Source organism: Ursus maritimus, unplaced genomic scaffold (assembly GCF_017311325.1).
Source record: "Ursus maritimus isolate PB19 unplaced genomic scaffold, ASM1731132v1 scaffold_10, whole genome shotgun sequence".
Taxonomy (NCBI): Eukaryota; Metazoa; Chordata; class Mammalia; order Carnivora; family Ursidae; genus Ursus; species Ursus maritimus.
In genome coordinates, this window is record NW_024423344.1 from 50,611,501 (window position 1) to 50,631,885 (window position 20,385).

A 20,385-nucleotide genomic window follows, 5' to 3' on the forward strand; every position below is an offset into this window, starting at 1 on the left:
TCGCAGGGCTATGAGAAAGAGTTCAGACAATGTTGAATGTAAAATTACTTCGATAAACGTGAAGTGCTGTATAAATATGTGGACACATTTGTACTATCCAGTTCTTAATTCAGAACCTGAACCAAAACATACAGGACTCCTCTTAGTTTGGCTATTTATACTTTATAGGAAACTAGTAGCATTTCTTTCTTTGGGGGGGGGTGGGTTTGTTTTCTCTACCTATAAATAAACATATTTGTTCGAGTTAGGATCTCAGAAAGTTTTTGAGTGTAATAGTAGAAAGTTTAAGGCAACTTCATTAGCTGTTCCTTTCCTTCTGCCTCTTCTTAGATCGATATGTATTCCGTTTCTGACATGCTTTTCTCTATTCTTCCTCACTTCCCCTACCACTTTATTAATTTTTTATATTTTTTAAAGATTTTATTCATTGGAGAGCTAGAACACGAGCAGTGGCGGGATGGGGGCAGAGGGAGAAGCAGATTCCAGACTCTCCGCTGAGCAGGGAGCCCGTTGCGGGGCTGGACCCCAGGATCACGACCTGAGCCGAAAGCAGATGCTTCACTGACTGAGCCCCCCAGGCCCCCCTTCCCCCACCCCCGTAGACTGTAAATAACAAACACCCATAGAACTCTCCTGGGTAGCATTAAGTCCCATGATACCCTAAATCGAAATAAGGCGAACCTAGAGCCTTTGGTGAGTCCATGCCATGAGGCTGGGATGTTAAATAACCAAATAATGATAAAACTTATCTAAGTAATTTGAAACACCCAGTATATGACTCAGTTAATTTGGGGCCAGTTAATAAAAGCTCATCTTTCCTGCAGGTCCTTGAATATCTGTAACTATTGAATCAGGACAGGTCACATTTGAGGAGTGGGGGTGTAGCTTTCACAAATAGTGTAGCCCCACACAGGGACCATCTTGGGTCATATTTCCTTATGAGCATTTTCATTTCCTCTGGGATTATATGCTAAGCACATGTAAGAAGATATTGCTTCTTAATTGAGTTTTTCTTTTATCTTCCTATGATACCAGTTCCCGTGCTTGTCTTGGTTGTTATGAGGTAGTATTCCTCTCTAAATTTAGCCGGTGGAAAAGAAAGTGGTCGACTAATCCAGTGCTCTGAAGGTGGCCTTTTCATTTGTTAAAAGCCACACAGATTGAACTGAGACATTAGGGAGCTTATCGTGTGTCTGTCTCCTGGACCCCGTCCAGGCTCTCCTTGCCTGGCCCAAGATGCTATCTTCATCAGCTCATGTTTCCAGTCTCGAGGTGCTCTGTCAAATTGGGAACACAAAATTAAAACTTAGTCTGTGCAGTTCATTTTAGGTAAGCTTTGTAAAGGAGTCCCTTTCTCATCAAAAGAATAATCTGGAATCATACTGAAATTTGCAGAGATAAGCATCTCTTGACATTTGCTATTTATTATTCTTGCCTGCTAGAAATTGAAGACACATTGTCGTGGCTGTGGCCTTTCATAGCATCTTTGCTTTGCTCATATGTTCCGAATAGTCCCAGCGCGTGTGCTTCAGTATTGGGCATGATGTTTGGGACGTAAGTAGCAAATCAGTAGGGATTGTGCTCCTGTGAAATTTGCGGTTTCTCTCCCATTATATCCAGCGACGTGGGTATGTGTCTGCCAGACACTCCTGAATAGCCCTCCTTGCCTTTCTTTTGCCAATGACATGTGTTTCTCTGTGGTTTTTTGTTTTGTTTTTATTTTGCATTTCCACCACATGAAAGTTAATAAGCAATAGCTTATGACCGTGCGTAGTGTTTGCTGCAATGAGTATATATCACTGACTTGGGATTTTCTGACCCCAGTGGGGAAAAAGTAAAACAATAGCTATTCTCCCGCAGTAGTTGTTTACTGCTTTCATAGTACTCTAATGATTGATTGAATTTGCTTCTGTGGCAGTGAAATTTTATTTTGGTAGATGTTCATGCCTGTCTCTTGGGACCTCTACGCAATCATCCATTTAAGCAACAATTCGTAGACTCCCCTTTTCTGAAACACCGGGCCTGGATCAGAGAGACGATTCAAATGCTTAATCGTGGAAGAAATGGAGCACTTGCTGCACACGCAGGCATAGCGCTAGGTACGGGGGCTTCGAACTCGGGACCTAGTCTTCAGAACATGCAGTCTGCTGTAACCGACTATGCACATAGCCACTCTTGTTCTTTTTTTTCCTCTTCCTTTCCCTTAAAACAAGCATGATGGTGCTAGTGGACCTGAGTCTGGGGGGTATGGATGGCCAGGAAACGCTTTCCCAAGTTAGCAAGAGTTAGGCTGTATTAAGAGTTAACTCGGGGGTGGGGGTGGGGGTGGGGGCAGGTGCGAGAGAGCGGCCCAGACCGCAGGAACAGCAGGTGGAAAGGTCTTGTGCAGGGGTGGGACTCCTGATGGGAGAGGGAGAGGCAGACCGTTGTTGGAGTATAGTAGAGAGAGGGGAAGGGAGAAAACAGGAGCCCAGGGATTCTGCAAGAAACGAGAGAGGTATGCGGGTGTTCAGGGCACGTAAGGATTTCGGACTTTGTCTTAAGATGGTTCAGAAGCCTTTCGGTAGTTTTCAGCAAAGGAGTGACATGACCCTGAACAGGAAAGTGTCAGAGTATTAACAGAATTGTTGATTGTTACGAGCCTTTCTTGAAGTCTGACAAGACGTGGAGGATGAAATGGTGATTTTAGAAATTCTTAGCCATGTGAATGAAGTTTTTTGAGCCTGTTTTGTTTTTGAGGGGATTCTTTAACTTAGATAAACTTGGGAATGTTTTCTTCTGCTTCTCTCATTAATATCCTGTATTTTTTGTGTGACTTCTTGTGAGAAGTGGTCATTTAAAATATGGCCAAACTCTTCATGATACTTAATTTACTTTGAAAATAGAAAACTTTGATTTTCTCAATTACTTAAAATACATGGAGCTTTAAACTCATATAATAACAGGCTTCATACATTTGAGTTTTGGAGCTCTTGTCGGTTTTATTTGTGAGTTTAATTTTTTTTCCCACGGTAGCTGTAAAATTGTATTTCGAGGAGTAGGGTGTGTGTGTGTGTGTGTGTGTGTGTGTGAGATTCAGATGAGCATCACGCACGTGTGTGTACTCATGTACACGTGTGTTTGTATGTACACGCGTGCTCAGTCTGATCTGCCATTTTTCGGGCATGTTTAGGTAAGCCAGGTCAGATCAGTAAAAGGATATCCGGCGCTGGGAGTTGCTGGCATGCGCTAAGAGATGATGACTGCAAGTAGTTGGACGTTAGTCTTTGTGGTAAAACCAAATACCTATTCTTAAAGAAGATCGAGGGATCTAAGCATGGGGTCCCTACCCCTGACTGAGAAGCAGAGCTTGAGGGAACTTTAGTTGTGACGTCCACGTCAGACTGAACAGGGCTGGGGGACTGTTCGGTGAACTCGGGAAGCATCCCAGTGCTAGCATAGAGACTGGCCTCCTTTGCACCATGGGGTTCCTCAGCCACTCCACTGCTGCACGTCTAGACATCTCATGGGAAGTTTGCTTGTGGAATAATCCAGGCATTTATGTAGTGCCTCTTGTCCATCTTTGAAGTTGGAGGCCTACTGGGGTAATACCTGGACTGGTGCAGAAGCAGCTCGTGCCAGTTACGTGTTCAGAGTATCATAGTCTGTGCTCATAAATGTAGACCGGTAGTCAAGTGTCATTTGCTTTTTGGGGAAACTAATAGCATGAACAAAATAAACAGATCAGCTGCCTTTCTAGGACACAAGAAGCTAAGGGAATAGAGAACTCCGTGTGCTTAGATTTAAGAGACTAATACACCTTTAAACAAGAACAGATTGCTGGAAAAAGCAGCAGTCAAATCATTACTTGTAGTCATTTTTAATTTCTTGGAAGTATGGAATGGGAATGGACAGGGCTGAGAACCAAGCTGCTGATCCATATTTGTCAAAGGAAATCCTCCTCAAAAAGAGAAAATATGAGAGAAGTCTGGGGACATGGAGGGCATATTCCAAACCTTTAATCTTTAACAGTTCTAGAAGCAGGAACAGACAGTTGAGAGGAAGGAAGAATAAATAATAAAAGAAAATTTCTTTGAGCTCAAGAAAGGCACCTCCCTGGTATGAACTAAGGTAGATGAGAAGAGACCTAAACCTAGACCTCCTGGTTGAATTTCCCGGGTTAAACCCTGCAGATGTCCACAGAGAAGAAACAGGCTATCTGCGATGTCCTAGGCCTCAGGCATTGCATAAGGAGTGCTAGACGCTTAGCTGGAAAATGAATATGGTCTTTTTAGTTTTGCGGAAAGATATTTTCAAACTATAATGTCGTAGCCAGGCAAATCCTAGATTGTGGAGACCAACGGAAGGGGATTTTGGTTCTGCAAAGATTTAGAAAATTTACTGTGTGCACCCTGTTCTGATGGTGGAAGAAGTACAGGAAAGAAGATCCATGAGTCTGGAAAAGAGTGGCTGCAGAGCGACCCAGGAGAGGCCAGGACCGAGGAAATAAGAACATGGGTGGACTCTCAAGGCTCGTGCTGTCGTTCTCCCAGTGGTTGGGGTCTGGTGCCAGATTCCTTTCCTTTCCCTGGGCCTGTACTCAGGACCCCAGTGAGCCATGCTTCTGTCAGGCCCCTGAAATGCCACCCGTATGTGACTTCACATCTGATGATCACCTTAGAGTTGTTGCCATCACAGCTGTCCAACAGAGTGGAGAAGCAGTAGACGCTGACAGTGTGAAAACAGAACCATGATATCTGGAAATGGGAGCGGAAGGGAGAGAGATCTAGCGTGGGCTCAATATCTGACCTTCGCCGTGGCGAGTCAGAGGGCAACAAGGTGATGTTGGTTTATCTGCTTAAAGTTACATAGTAGTTATACAATTGTCCCCAAGTTCCCAAACAAAGCTCTGGGAGAGTGGATCTGGGTGGGGAAGGGAAAGNNNNATTCCTGTTTTAGAGCTTTGTATATATTTTAATGCTTTTCCATTAAATTACATTTTTTTGGGGGGGGGAGAGGGCAAGGGAGAGGGAGAGAGAGTCTTAAGCAGGCTCCACGCCCAGTGCAGAGCCTGACACAGGAGTCGATCTCACGACCCTGGGATCATGACCTGAACCGAAATTAAGAGTTGGATGTTTAACGGACTGAGCCACCCAGGCGCCCCACCCTGTGCAGGCATTTTAATAAAATCATGCAGCGGTTACTTTTAGGGCCAAGAAAGTAGTTTTTTCCTCATCAAAGTTCTTAACTATATATGCTTACTTTCTACCACCTCTCAAGTCTAGTGGGTTGGAGGCCTTTTCTGCCGTGGGACTATAAGCACATGTACTGTGCCCCTTATTGGAAGATAAGTGTTTTAGCCCAGGAGATACTGAAGAGGAAGGATTATCCAAATTCTGTTTCCATTACTCTTCCCAGGGGTGCAGAGGGCGTTCTAGTAGCCTGCTGGGTTTGCCTTTCCTAACACACTGGACATGGTCAAGGGCAGGGGGGTTCTTATTGGTAATCTAGTCTGTCCTTTCAGACGAGGAAACACAGTTTTCAGACATGAGCTAATCGAGCCTGTTTCTTCTAGAACTGGGCACTAGCATCTTCCTTGACTTACGTTGTTGATGCCGCGTAGAGCTCGGCAGTCACTGTGACTGGCTGGCATGACTTGCCTGGTGGCTGTCGTCCAAATTTGAAGCAGCTGTCTAGAATCTGCATGACAACATCGCATCGCTGGCAGATTATTAGGTCACTCTTTTCCCTTTCCTTTTCAGGTTAATTTAGGATTTTCACAAAGGCCAACTTCTCAAAACATTTTGTGGCCATTTTCACGGTACTTACATTTGATTAAAGCCACAGTCGTCAGGTCTAAAGGAAAAACAGCTTCTCTAAAAGGGCATTTTTAAACATGCCTTTGAAGTGTAGTTACTGCTGAAGTCAGGTGTGTTTTTTAATTTTCCCCAGTTAATTGGAGATGGGAGGTCCGATCATTTGTGCAGTCGAAGACAGAGCTCACTCTGGTCTTGGGCAACACTGACTTTGGTCCATGTGTGCTTGGAGTTGGCAGCTTTTCTTCCGTTTTGACCAGTGATGAAGTGGAAACAAGTTGGCCGATAGTCCAGAGAATATCCCCTTTCCAACCCTCCTTTTTCAGTTTTTAGACCATTGTCCTGGTTAAGGAAGACCCGCAGAGAAGAGCTTTCAGCCTGTGGTCTTGGGACTGTTAAGGTCTGAGCAGTAGAGAAAGTCTAATGCCGTAATGGTGACGACTAGACATTGAACCAGCCAGTCTTACTTTACTGTTAAGACCTAGAAAGCATTTGACCTATTAAATTCAAGATGAAGAATGATTATAAAAGTCGGATCCCTATGGAATAAATGTGATTAAGCAATACTCTTTCATGGTGAAATTTTGTAACTCTCATTCAAGTATTGAACATGTATCTGCCAGTCATTGCAAGTATATAATCCTTCAGCTACTTTTAAACCTCGTAAATTTTAAAAATCCTAATGTTGAAAGCGACTTTCTTGATTAGCTCTAGGTGTTATTTATATGGGTAAATGACCTCTTTTATTAGATGTTTCTTAAAAATGAATGTAAGTCATGTTTTTGTAAGTTGTTACATTTTGAATACAACTGGAAGTTTAAATATTGAGTATTACAATGTTCTGGGGCTATCTTTATATAAATATATATCTAAACACATAAATATGTATCTGTACTGGCATATAACACAGACACATTTATAAACGTAAATATGTGTTAACATGTAACAAACCCATGTAGGTATATTGACATATAACATAAGTATACTTATGGTTACAGCTAACTTCTCTTGAATAGTCACTAAGAATACCAATTAGGGAGGGATGTTTACTAGTTCTGTAGCCCTTCTCCTTATGTGAGTGCACTGGCAAACACATCACAGTTGACTCTACTTTACTTTGTGTATGTCTGGGAGAGAGTGCTGAGAACACCTGTTTCAAAGAAGCAGTAGGACTTCCCAGCTCCCGTGTGCATATCCATCAGGTCATGGAGAGCGGTGGAGAAATTAATGCTACTCAAGTTTACCCAATAAAAATAGGGGATCAGATAAGCTGCAAGCCATATGTTCCTACCCCAAGGGGCTTGCTCAAGCTGGGGCCAAGTCAGCAGTGCTTACTTAAGGTGAACTTAAAGCCCCTTTAGAAGACTTGTATTTCAGTCTGGGCAGTCGGAGTTTATAAGAGTGAACCGGTAAAATACTATCTTTACCTAGGTTCCTTAATTCCTTTAAGTTTCATGCAAATATTTCTATAGGCCCCAGCCTCTAGGTACGGACAGATATAATATGATCACCTGGGAAGTTTATAGCTGAGAGGACAGTTCATGAAAATAGAATCTTCTTGCCCTGGTGGTGTGTGGGTTTAGGTCAAAATGCTGTGGTCTGGATAAAACTTTCTGGCAGCGTAAGCGAACAGCCGGTATTAAAAGAGGTCATGTCGCCCGTCCCTTCCCTGATCCTAGACCACTCTGTCGCTGGTGTGGGTGAAGGGCCTGTATGGGGTTCGTCCAGTTGTTTGCCTTAGCGCTGAGGCCTGCCCACCTGTTGTGTGAAGAGGGAATAAAAGCAGAGGATTGAAAGTTCATCTCCCTTTTCCTCCTCTGGCCTTACTTTCCAGGACTCTGGTAAAGAACACCATTATTTAAGTGTCAGAGACATGACCTTAGGAGCCTGTGGTTTTGAAGAAACCATATTTCTTAAAGTGTGGCATTTGGGGACATTTGTTTCCTCTGAGATAGTCTTTGGATACATAAACAGTGAGCATTGTTGACTTACCCTGATCAAAATGTTGAATGTTCAAGGTTTAGTACTTTACCTCTGACTGACCTGAGGAAAGATCGAGCCTATGAAATTGTCTAGAAAAGAAGGCATAATGTAGAAAGCATGCCCACCATTTTGAGAAGACAGGTTAAAATGCCTGAGAATTAGAGTGAAAGAGCAGAATATTTCTGTACTCTCCTTTCTCCTAGTTAGCTTCTAGAACATTCCCCCTCTGGGTTTAGAGTATGGTTTTTGTCCACCTAGCTGTAACTTTTCTGTAGGCCTCTTTAAAAAAAAAAAGTTTTATAGTTTGTGAGTGCATGCCCTAGCATGCCCCAAACTACAAACTTTTGTGCTTGCCACAGCCCGACTTATTATCTTCTCACAAACATGCCTTTTCACATGGGAATCCTGCAAACACTAAGATGTTATATGACTTGCTCCATATGAGAACTAGCATGTGGCAGGATAGAGACTGGAATTCTGGTATCAGGATCTCCGTATAATCTTTTGTTGATCTTTAATATGTTGTGAAAAATTGCAGTAAAGAATCGGCCATCATTGCTGTATCACAACACCTGACGCCCCCTTACAATGCAGTTCGAATCCTCTGTGTTCTCCAGAGTGAATATTATAGAGCTGGTATGTGTGTTAGCCCAGGGCTGGCAAACTGTGGCCATAGCTGGCCTTCAGCCTGATCTTGTATGGCCTGTGAGATAAGAATGCTGCTCACGTTTTCAAATAGTTGGAAAAAAATAAAAATTCATGACCCATAATTTTTATGAAATTCAGCTCTCAGTGTATATAAATTTATATTGAAGCATGGTCACATTCATTCATTTCTGTGTTGCCTGTGACTGCTATCTTGCTGTGATGGCAGAATTAAGTTGCAACAGAGACCGTAGGGCCAGCAAAGCCTAAAATTGTTACTAGCTGACCCTTTGCAGAAAATGTTGGCCAACCCCTGTGTTGGCCTGTTGCTCTCTGATTTTCACTGGCAGTGAATACAGTCATCTAGCCCTTCATGTAACTCCCTAACCAAGGCCTTACCAAAGATCTCTAAAATGTCCCAGTGGCAGATGACCGTGCAGTCAATGTCTAAACCTAAACATCTTCAGATAATTTTTTAGGCTCACCTGTTACAGACTCACCTGGGCAATCACTTGGACCTCTCCCGGTGGGGCCAGGCTGTTACTCCTACACTGGTTCTGTATTCCAGCCTCTGCCTTGTGAGCGTGTTTGTTGCCTTCTAATCTACAGATAAAGGAGGCCAGTATTGCATTCTCTGTATTCTCACTAGCTTTGCCTCCCAGTTGCAGGGGAAGAAATAACCCTCCCTCTTCCCAAGGCTGTTCCCTCTACCTTCTCTCTCTGTCCCATTCCTCCCAATCTCTAGGACCTCACTCAGTGCATTCCCCTTTTCTGTAGACTCTTGTTTTTTCCACTGGTTCTGTTCTGTTCTCATTCTGTTAATATGCTGGTCTTTCCCCTTATCCTAAAACTATCCTCCCTTGTTTCATGCTGTGCAAACTACAACCCTATTTCTGCTTTACTTTATACCCAGATCTCTCTAGAAATAGTTATTTCTTCTTCCTCATCTGCTTGACTTATTATTTTTTTTTATTATGTTAGTTATCATACGATTCATTGCTTGTGTATAACACCCAGTGCTCCATGCAATACGTGACCTCCTTAATACCCATCACCGGCCTAGCCCATCCCCCCACTCCCCTCCCCTCTGAAGCCCTCAGTTTGTTTCCCAGAGTCCACAGTCTCTCGTGGTTCATGTGCTTGACTTAATAACAACACATCTCTGCTTTAGCGCCTCTGTTGAATCTGCTGCCATCAGTGGCCCAGTTGTGCAGCCAGGTGCTGTTTCTTAGCCGTTATCCTGTAGAACCCTTTGCAGTAATTCCCGTATTAACGGCCGCTTCCAGGTTGCAGCCCTTCCTTACCTTTAGTGTTTGGGGGGCTCTACTGATCCTTGAGCTCCTGAATTCTCTCCGTGACCTTTCTTAGTCTGTTACTGAGTCTCCCTTATCCACTTGTAAATGTTCCTCAAGTCCCCTCCCCTCTTTTCCTTATGTACAGTCTCCTTGTGTGATTTCATCCATGTCTGTGGCTTCATCTACCACCTACTTGTTCATGTGCCCCAAAGTCTTTCTCTCTAGCTTCTTTCCTGAACTCTCAGCTCCTTAGCGGGCAGTAACACGTGGGCACGTCCTGTAACTACTATCTCAGATGCAGCTTATTTTCTCCTGTCACTAAGCATGCTTATCTCATGTCACCTGTTTTCGTGGATGGCGTCGGTGTCTCGGAAACCGTGGCGTTAGCTCTGGCCGCCTCCCTGCCTCCACTCCCTGTATTCATTGGCTCACCAGATGACTCCTCTTCAGCTCAGATGTGGCTTAGTTAACATGTTCTCATCAAATGTTCTGCTGATCCTTTAGTTCGATGCTTGTGATGTCTCACCAGCTCTGCCGCGAAGCCTCCTAACTGGTCTGCCAGTCATCACTCTGCCCACGTTGTCCATCATCTATATGACGATTTGTCATTTTCATAAAACACGTATCTGACCATGCCTTTCTCCTTCTCAGTCAAAACACGAATTGAATATTAAAGCCCATTCCTCCTAAGGGTGGTGTAGAAGCTGCCGCTCCCCACCCTCCTGCCCCGGCTCTGCTTCCGCCTGCCGGTGCCTCAACCCCAACCATGTTCGCCATTCCTTGAACGTGCACTGCTTTGTGTTGCTTCCATGGCTTCACATAAGTTATTCCTGCCTGGAATGGCATTGTACCCTGCACGACCAACTCCTCAGCCTTCAAGAGCCTTGTTAAACATAACGTCTTCCGGTGAAGTCTTTGGCGTCCCTCGGAAAGTGAATCATCGTCTTCACTTTGGGAGTGTACTTCATGTGGCTGTATTGCACTTACTCCCTCACATCAGCTGCACATCGGACTTGCCTGCCTTCCGCACTAGCTGGTCTTTAGAAATTGGAGTGGGAAGGAGAGGAGAGCAATAATCATATTTTATTCATCTCTGTATCTGCAGCATCTGGTACTTTACAGCCCTGTGGGGGGTGCCTGCTCAAATGAATAGAGAAATGAATTGTAAGGAGCAGGTGGGAGCATCAGGGCCAGATTTCTCAGAACGACTGTGGAGCCCGGAGATAACTGTGTGCCGTGTGTGTCTTTGAAAGATATTTACATCACTACTGGAGATTGACTTTCATGGGTTTTTTTTATTTATTTTTATTTATTTATTTATTTATTTATTTATTTATTTTTTAATTTGTGGGTAAATTTTGAATTTAAGGAATGACTCTGGATGTGGTCTGTAAGTGTTGGGTGTTTTCATCATTCTGGAGCACTTCACTTTTTTTACTTTTGGCTCACGGGTACACGGGGTCTTGCCCGTGAATATTTGAATGATAGTTGGCCAGTTTCTCAAGGAAGACCCTGGGTTAGGGAATGAGGAAGGAGAATATGAATTTGGGTAGCGGAGAGGAGCCATGAGCAAGGAGATGCAAAATTATGGCTTAATTTAGAAAGCAGTTCTGTGAATTTTAATACAACAGATCTGAAATTTGTTTTTAGTGAGTTTCCATCAGACGTATTCAAATCTGAAGAAGTAAAACACATATAGGGCTGCTTTCGGCTGGTCTCCTCACCCTTCTGCGGTCATTCCGGCCTTCTGCGCGGCTGACCCTGGGTCCCCTGCTCTGCGTGAGAGAGAGAAGAGGGTTGGCAGATGAGACTGAGCCATGGTCTCCACAAGCTGCAGTTTTGCCTTTTACAGTCGTACTCTTAGATGAGAAAGGAGTAAGAGGGTAGAAGTAGGGAAGATCAGGGCTTGGTTTCTAGAGAAACGTCCTCCTGCATCTTCGTCTGTTCAGGCCGCGACAACAGAACACACAGAGGAGGCGGCTTATAAACCGCAGCAGGCCTGTCCTCACAGGTCTGGAGGCTGGACGTCACATTAATTCATTCATGAGGGTTCTATCCTCTTGATGTGAGCTTCCCCCAGAGGCCCCGCCTGTAATACCTTCCTCTTTGGGGGTTAGCATTTCAACGTGAACTCTGGGGGACACAGACGTTCAGACCACAGGCCCCTGATTAGAAATGTGGCTGTACTGTTAGAAGCCAGTGGAAAGAGTAAGATTGCTGGCCTCCAGGACTGACTTCTTCACCTAATTCCACGAAACGCTCTCTTAGATTGTTGTGTGAACAGCGTCTTTGATTGTCAGAAATGGTAGCATTTCAAGAATTTGAGGAAGCTTTGTTGCCTTCTTGCGTGGTTTACTGCCAACTGGCGTTCTTGGCACAACCCTTGAACTGTGCAACATGGCGTTGCAGGAGTGAGCTCATCCTAAGACAGTGACCCAGCCACAGCTCCTAGCCGTTAGTAATGTAAAGTCATTTAGCTGCAAACCAGAAGTTTCACACAAAGTTCAACCACTTAGTAGTTATTAGGAAGTATTTAAAAAATTGTGCTCCTACAGGAGGTCTCTTTCTTCATGGAGCCTCTAGCTGGGCTGAAAGGTCTAAACTAACTTTTGTCTTCAAAGATAGTGTAGATAGTGAATTACAGTTAGTACGTTTAAGAAGTTGGGCAGAATCATTTAGACGTTAAGGTAGGAATGGAAGAATGGTTTGAAGTAAGGAAATGTTAGTGAACTCGGCCGAGATTTCGACCACATTGAACTATGTATACTGTTAGCCAGACAGTGTGTTAGGTACTGAACTGGCTATTTCCGTAGTGAGAAGAAAGTGTGCAAAGGATTGTTTCTAGAATGTATTACAGCACTGCCTTATTGTTGAGCTCTTAGCTTCATCAGGTACTGACCTTTTGAGAATTATCACTGAGCTGCTCATTAGATCAGTTATTCTTTTTCCTTTAATGCAAATTAAGTCACACTCTTTAAGTTTGTGTTGAATATACAGGTCTCTGCATATAACCAAAATCAAAGTTGCATATTTACGGTATTTGCTGTGAATCTAGGCAAGACATGGAGGGAATGTCATCATTGCTAGGAACTTTTTTGTTAATATTTTTCAGTGTGGAGAATTAAAGAAATTTAGATTTTTTCTTAAACCTATCCCATCTCCTGTCCTTTGTGATTTTTCTTGATGTTATCATCCTGGACCATTTATCAAATGAAACTTTTTCTTGGCGGGGGGGGGGGGGGACGACATTATACTTGATGTACAAAAGTGGCTTCACAGATTTATTTTTTAAGTCTGGCAACTTTGAAGATGTACCAAAAATAATTGACCATTAGACACTATTTTGGCAGAAAGATGAGGGACCAGTCCACACATTAGTGCTCATCAAATCTACTTCAGCAGAAGACGCTTGTTAGAGCAGGTAGGTAACATAGAAGGTTTTGCTGTCCGAGTGTGTTAGCAAGGGAGCTGGAAACGCTAGAGGTGGGCAGGAGGGCCCAGCGGTGGGGAGGGGTCCTGGCGAGATGATCCCGAGGGCCTTCCAGATCCTGTGTGCCGTGAAGAGCCACTGCGGCCCTTTAGTGGAAGAGAGTAATAGTTTCAACAGTGTCCGGTGGACACAGCTGTGGTCGGATGTTCAGAGCAGGCTGGCCGGTGGCGGTGGCTACGGGTTCGCTGAGGTGGTGTCCATCTGGTGTGAGGTGGCCAGCATCTCGATCAGGAAGTTGCAGTAGGACTACAGAGAGCATGCAGAAAAAGTGTCCTGGCAGGCAGTCCAGCTTAAGGGATTTGGGAATGAACACTTTCAGTGTGTCCTGGTGTTTGGGCCCAGCCCTGCTATTCGAGGGCTTGGAGTAGAACAAAAAATTACGGAGTCCACGCCACCTCCAAGTTTGAGAAGCGCTTCGTTTACAGGTAGAACTTTGCAGTGGAGCAAAGTAGGGAAACGTAACTGTTGTTCAGAACTTCATTACCCATTTTCTCTTTTAGCAACATTGTCTTACTGCGTTTTTAGGGTCCTTGCAATTGTCACTGAGCCTCTCAAATAACTTACTGTCCTCATATGAAAAGTCCATTAAATTAATTGACTGAGAAAGATAAAATTGCCCTTTAGAAGGTTCTTTTGTTTTATGCTCTCTAAGGTTGCTTCCTGGGGGGCACCTGGCTGGCTTGCTCAGTAGACCATGCGGCTTTTGATCTTGGGGCGTGGGTTCAAGCACCACACTGGGATGTAGAATTTTCCTCAAAAAACAAAAAACCCACCATAATAAATGCTTCCTGTTCAAATTCATATAATCCTTCGGCTACGTAGTGAAGAACAAGTAGGATGTCATGGCTTCCGCTCCTCTCCCCTCTCCTTCTCCACCACAGCCTCCAGCCCTGGTCTCACGTTGTTGTTTTGTTAGCTTGCCCCCGTGATGATTCTCCTCCCTCTTCTCAAAACCCTCTATGCCAAAGGACAATGTCGAGCATTCTTTCTTGCAATAGATGCTGATTGTGTTCTTAGTCGGGATCTTGCTGTCACAGCCACAATCACTGCCCCATTGTGCTGCGAGGCTGGGGCACAGTAGTTACTGTGCCGAGCGATGAATGCTGTTTACTTGGGATGCGTTGTCTCCTGCATCTGTGGGTGAGAACACGCAGTTACTGTAATTTGCCTGGCAAGGGATCAAACATCATCTGTTAAAGCAAGTTAGCCGTCACAAAGGGCTATTGATCTTTTTTTTTTTTTTTAATATAGAATTTTAATGAGAAACTTTGAGTCCTAGAGATTGAAGGTGTGAGAGCGGCTACCTCTCCTATTAACCCCTTTCGGTGTATTTGGGCATCAGGTTTACATATCTAGAAGTTACAGGACTGGGAGGGCCAGCTCCGCGGGTCTCCGCTCTGGCTCAGCTCGGGAAGAGCTGCCTAGCCGCACGTGCTTACGTACTGGGTAAGTGAGGTGACTGGCGTGAGTTAGGGACGAGGCTTCGCCGCTGTGGCCCCTTCCGGACACTTGCGAGTTCCCAAAGTGGGATCCTTGTGAATGCAGTTTCTTTGCCTAGCTCTTTCACCTACAGAAGGAAAAGGGTTTTTTGTTTTGTTTTGTTTTTTACATAGTTGTTGGAATAGGATGGTACTTATCTTAAGAACTCTTGCTGAAATAAAAGGAAACATTTTGCTCTTTTTAATAACCTTGGTGATATTTTGCAAGGATGTTAACAATCCCAGTTTGGGAGCCGATTATTTTCTTGGCTCCCCACATCCCATAGTTTCTCTCTCTCCACCCCACTGCCCATTTTCAAACACTTTGCAGCTGTCCGACTGACTGCACATTAGCAGAGCTCATTAAAAGTGGTCTGGGGAACGCATGTCACAGCGGTCCTTTTTATACTTGCTTCTCCAGGTTTTGTCACATTTCCAGCAAATATAAACCCAGATATTGGTCTAAGTGAAGTTTAAGCTCATCTGTATTTCTTATGTGTTCCCTCCTGTCCTGCTTATTAGTACATGTTGAAATGATTGCTTTTCAGAAAAATGGATTTTCCTAGCACACTAATTTGCATCCCTTGAAGGGAGAGTATGTGATACTTGGTGTGACTCACTCAAGTTTTCATAGTTTGAGGTCTTTTTCATGATCTCAAGAACTTAGAAATAGCAGGGGTTGGCAATGTGGGAGGAAGGAAATACATTAATGAGGCCAGGTAAAATAATGTAAGAATTAGATCATTTGCCCATTGTTGGTAATATTCCTTTTTGTTCCTTATTTACAAGTATTAAAGTAGTATGTATCATACACAAGTAACACATGTTCCATACAGAAAATTTGGAAAGTATTTTTTATAAAAAAAAATATCCAGCAAATCACCAATCTCTACACTTGCTCTCAAAAATAGAGGTCATTAAATTTTGTATCCTTCTCCTGGGATTTTGGTATTAGTTTTCCATAAGCCTTGTTTTGGACTCAGGGCAGCCATTCAGAAAGTCAGTTGTCCCATTAAGTGTCCTGTAAGCCAAAAGCAGGTTTCCATAAAAATTTTTTGACCAACATTTTCTGATACTAAATGGGTTGAAAATTAATCTTAGGGAAAAAAAATATAGGATTGTGTATAGCTAATGTTAACATTCCCCACAATTTCTGATTTTGAGGTTTTTGGACACTGACCTTTTATATTACTACAAAACACTTAAATCCTTGTGTGCAGAAATATAGAGTAGAAAAAACATTTCTAATGTAGAAATTCAGAACAAGTTTTCATTATTACCCAGGCGTATTGGCTTTCATCAAGCTGATTACTAATTCTTAAATGAAGATATCAGTAGGAATTCACAAATGGCCTATTTTGACGTATTTCTGCCTCAGATAAATGGAAGTCATTTAAGATATTTTTATGAAAAGTTGCTTTGTCTCTTCATTTTTTTTTTTTAACCTCTTCCCTTTCTCCCTCTGACAAATCAGCATCTGCTCCCAGATAGCTAACTGCTGCTGTTTATTTTCTGCTTCTGACAGCGAGCCGATGGCGGAATCTCTTCTCTTCAAATGTCTCACTGGCTTTTCCTTACAGTCCTGTTGCAAGACTCAGCCCTTATAGCAATGGCATTAATACTCCCAGCTTCTCTAAAACCTCAAATAAAGCAATACTAACACCTGAAAGAACAGGTAATCTTTCAACTTCTTGACTAGCTGCTTGCGTTGTCCGTCAGTAAGAACAGCGTAACTGTCCTCTTCCCTGGAAAAGTTGAGGGTGGTCTTGTAATGGAATGTGTGTGCTGCGTACTTACCTTGGGTCCAGAGAGAAGGCCGGCCTTAATTGGTACTTCAGCACCAGTAACATGCTCTCAATCGTGTGTCGTGGGCAGTTTTCCCTACTTAGCAAACACATACGTGTCTGGTTACATCTCCAAACACCTAATGTGCTTTTAACATTAAATGTCAAACACAGTTCAAGTATTTTCGTCATGATCCAGGAAGATATAAGCCTTTTGTGTCTGTGGTTTTTTAAATTTTATTTTCCTGTTAGTTTTTCTTTTCTTTTCAAGCCAAGGCTACACAGAAAAAATAGCCACAGTAGCTTTTTTGTGAGATGAAGTTCTCTTCCTTTCCTTACTGGTGTCAGCATTGGTGTGATTGCATTCCTACAGCTTTTCTCCCTCTGGGTTCTTTCTTCCTTCGTTCTCTTACCCAAGCCATTGCTTTTTCACTTTCGTGGGTGACTGCAAGTCTCCTGTGACTGCTGCACTCCTTTATTAAGGTTTCGTACATGCTCCTGTGCATATATGAGTGCCTTCTCTGTGTGATGTGCTTCCTCATTCAGAGCACTGTTTGTACCTGTTTGAAAAATGGACCAGATTATAATTTAATGATCAATTACTACTAGAGACAAGCATATCTGATTATTAATTGTAAGTGAGCATGGATATGTATTCTTATGTAATGCCTTTGGATACATAGCTATATAGTGGGATGCAGATTTCAGCACTGGAGATATATGTATTTTTTTAATGTGGTAAAAAACATAACTCACAGTCTACCCTCTTAATTTTTTTTGGTGTATAGTACAGAATGATTTTTTTTTTAATTGTGAAAATTGAATTTGAAAAAACAAATGGTTTTGTATATGTGAATTATGGACATGTGAAAGATATGCATATTGTCTCACTGTTAAATGGTGATCTGTTGGTCACTTTTGGGTGACATGAAACCAGGAAAAAATTGCTGACTTGATACAAGAATTGTTAAGCATGATGTAGATATCAGCTCTTCAGGCTAAATAATAAACATATTTCCTTTGTGTTTTAGGTTACACCTCCAGGGGCTCCCCTCTCAGTCCCCAGTCCTCTATAGACAGTGAGCTGAGTACTTCGGAATTGGAAGATGACTCTATCTCCATGGGATATAAGTTGCAGGATCTCACTGACGTTCAGATCATGGCTCGTCTCCAAGAAGAAAGTATGTTCTTTTTAAAGTAGAAAACTTCTTAAACTAGAGGCTTCTGCAACGTATGGAGGGAGGGAGGTTTGGGCATTTCTCTGCAGGTAGTGGGTAAACATTAGATGCTTTTTCTCCCACTACTCTACCTTGTAGGTGGGCCAGTTAGTGCTTCTCAGGCTCTCATGGGCATCGGAAGCTGTGAGGACGTGCTGTGATCATAATACATTAAAATAGAGACAGTGTGGCATCCCAACTGTGGAAACCGTTTGTTTCTTAAAAACCGAACATGCAATTTCCCTAGGCCCCAGCAAGTTGCAGTCTTGGGCGCTTATCACAGATTGGTGGAAATTTGTGTTCACACAAGTAGCCGTACGTGTTCGTAGTGCTTTATCTGTCATAGTCCGGAACTGGCACGAACTCAGATGCCCTTCAGACAGTGCGTGGTTTGTGAGGCTGTGGCACCCCAGCCCTGGAGTCCTGCTACTCAGCAGGAAGGGGGAGCAGCCTGGTGACGCGGGCACCATCTTGGATGACTCTCCCAGGAATGATGCTGAGTGAGAAAAGATGATTGCATACTGCGTAATTCCACTTATAGAACATTGTAGAATGAGAACATTTTAGAAATGGAGGACAGATGAGTGGTTGGTGGGGGTTAGAGACAGGGTGTGGGATCCTGGGAGGGAGGTGGATGTGGTTATGGGGGCAGCACCAGGGATTTCTGTGTTTCGTGTGTTGGGAGCTGTTCAGTGTTTTGTCACTGGTGGTAGATATTTGATCCAACAGGTGATAAAATGTCTGGAACTTAACACGTACCTGAGTAGAACTGGGACTGTCTAAACAAGATGGGTTTATATCACAATATCCCAGTTGTCCTATTATTCTGTAATTTTGCAAAAATGCTACCACTGGGGGAACCTGGGCAGTGTGCCCAAGCAATCTCTGTACTAGGTCTTCGAACTGCATGTGAGTCTACAGTTATCTTAATATCCGCTCAATTAAAACTCACTGATAAACTTCTCAGGATAAACGATGATAGAAGATGATTAGAAATGGGACCACTGATCACTGGTTCTGCAGTAAAGTTAGTCTTCTGGGAGGGAACTACCGCACGGGTGTTATGAAGGCATCAGAAGGCATGGTGAGCTGTCGAGCCCTGGCCGGGGTCTGGCGGGTGCTGCAGTTATCTTCTCAGGTCAGCATAAAGTAGAAACAGCCAACCAGCCTTTCACCGAAGCATGGCCATTTCCTGCTTTCAGAATTGGTCAAGGCTATTATGAGAAACTGTGTAATGCTTATGGAGAGCTTAATAAGGTACATTGTGAGGGGCAAAGGGATGGTTTTCTGTTATTCAGTAGCAATAAAATAACAGCAACATGTTCTGAAAACATACGGTGAAACGGTGAATGTCAGTTCCTACTTGAAAAAAATTGTGGTGTTGGCAATGAGGTGAATAACTAGAAACTTCCAGTTTGACCATTTTTAGATGGTGGTCATGTGGAATGACCCGAAACTACTGAAGAAGTGAAGCATCAGTATGCTTTGAAAAAGAATATTAGTAACAAATAGAACAGAGAGGTGACCTTGTTGGAAAATATTTTGTACCCTGGGTTTTGAACTTTGCAAGCTGGGGGGTGGGGACAGGAGAGTTCCTCCCTGGGAGGAGATTTGATTATTTTAATGGTCTAACCCCTAACATCCTATTCATAACGATGATGGGTAGCCTCTGCTAGGTAGCGCTCCAGACTTCAGAAGGGCCCATCTGGGGGATTGACAGACACTGATGAACCGTGGTGGCGTATCTAGGCTTCTCTGGAATTGGGGCAGTCTTTCTGCAGAACGGAACAGTCTAATATTAAACACCTGTTTGGTGGGTAAATGGATCTGTTTTCTTGGGATTTAATAAACTACGAGCAGGATGATGGGTCTTCATTTGAATTATTTGGCTCACGTTTTCTTCTGATACTTAATTGCAACTTAATTTTTGCCAGATTGAAACGTCTCCTAAGGCAAAAATGCTGTTTCTTGTTGTCCTAGGTCTCAGGCAGGATTACGCTTCCACCTCAGCGTCTGTGTCCAGGCATAGCTCCAGTGTGTCACTAAATTCAGGAAGAAAAGGGACGTGTAGCGATCAAGAATATGATCGCTTCAGTCTGGAGGACGAGGAAGAATTCGATCATTTGCCACCACCTCAGCCTCGTCTTCCAAGATGTTCACCTTTCCAAAGAGGCATTCCCCACTCACAGACTTTCTCCAGCATTCGGGAGTGTAGGAGGAGCCCCAGTTCCCAGTATTTTCCTTCCAGTAATTACCAGCAGCAACAGTATTATTCACCTCAAGCCCCAGCTCCAGATCAGCAACCACATCGGACCAATGGAGGTGGGTGATGTGTGCCCTTCGGTCGTTAATGTGCTGTGATCTTTCCAGTGTGGTTAAGAAATGGTTTTAAGGTCAACGTAAATAATAAGTAAATGTTTCCCAGATTTATGAAGTGTGTCTTCGGGACCTTGTCAGTTTGGTCTAAGCTTAAATCTAAAATTGCCCAGCTTCTGATGATGGGTCCCAGATTTGCAGACTTCTGGCTTCGAGAAACACCGCCGTGATGTCACCAGCGCAGAATGGTCATGCGTGGGGCGGGGGCGGGGACGTCTTTGTGCGGCGGCTCGTTCAGCGGCAGGACGGGCAGGCGGTGCTGGTGGAGTTCGCAGGGGAGCCCCGTGGAGGCCGGCGCCCCGAGCCGCGGCTCCTTACCTGT

At 43.6% G+C, this 20,385-nt stretch overlaps 1 protein-coding gene across 1 annotated transcript in view; it reads left to right on the forward strand.

Annotated features, from left to right (window-relative positions):
* Positions 1-20,385, forward strand: part of SLAIN1 (SLAIN motif family member 1) — a 56,483-nt gene that overhangs the window by 23,259 nt on the left and 12,839 nt on the right. Inside the window, exons 3-4 of the mRNA XM_008686662.2 lie at positions 17,502-17,651; positions 19,668-20,009. Coding sequence (XP_008684884.2) covers positions 17,502-17,651; positions 19,668-20,009 — 492 coding nt within the window. The remainder of the gene's footprint in view (positions 1-17,501; positions 17,652-19,667; positions 20,010-20,385) is intronic.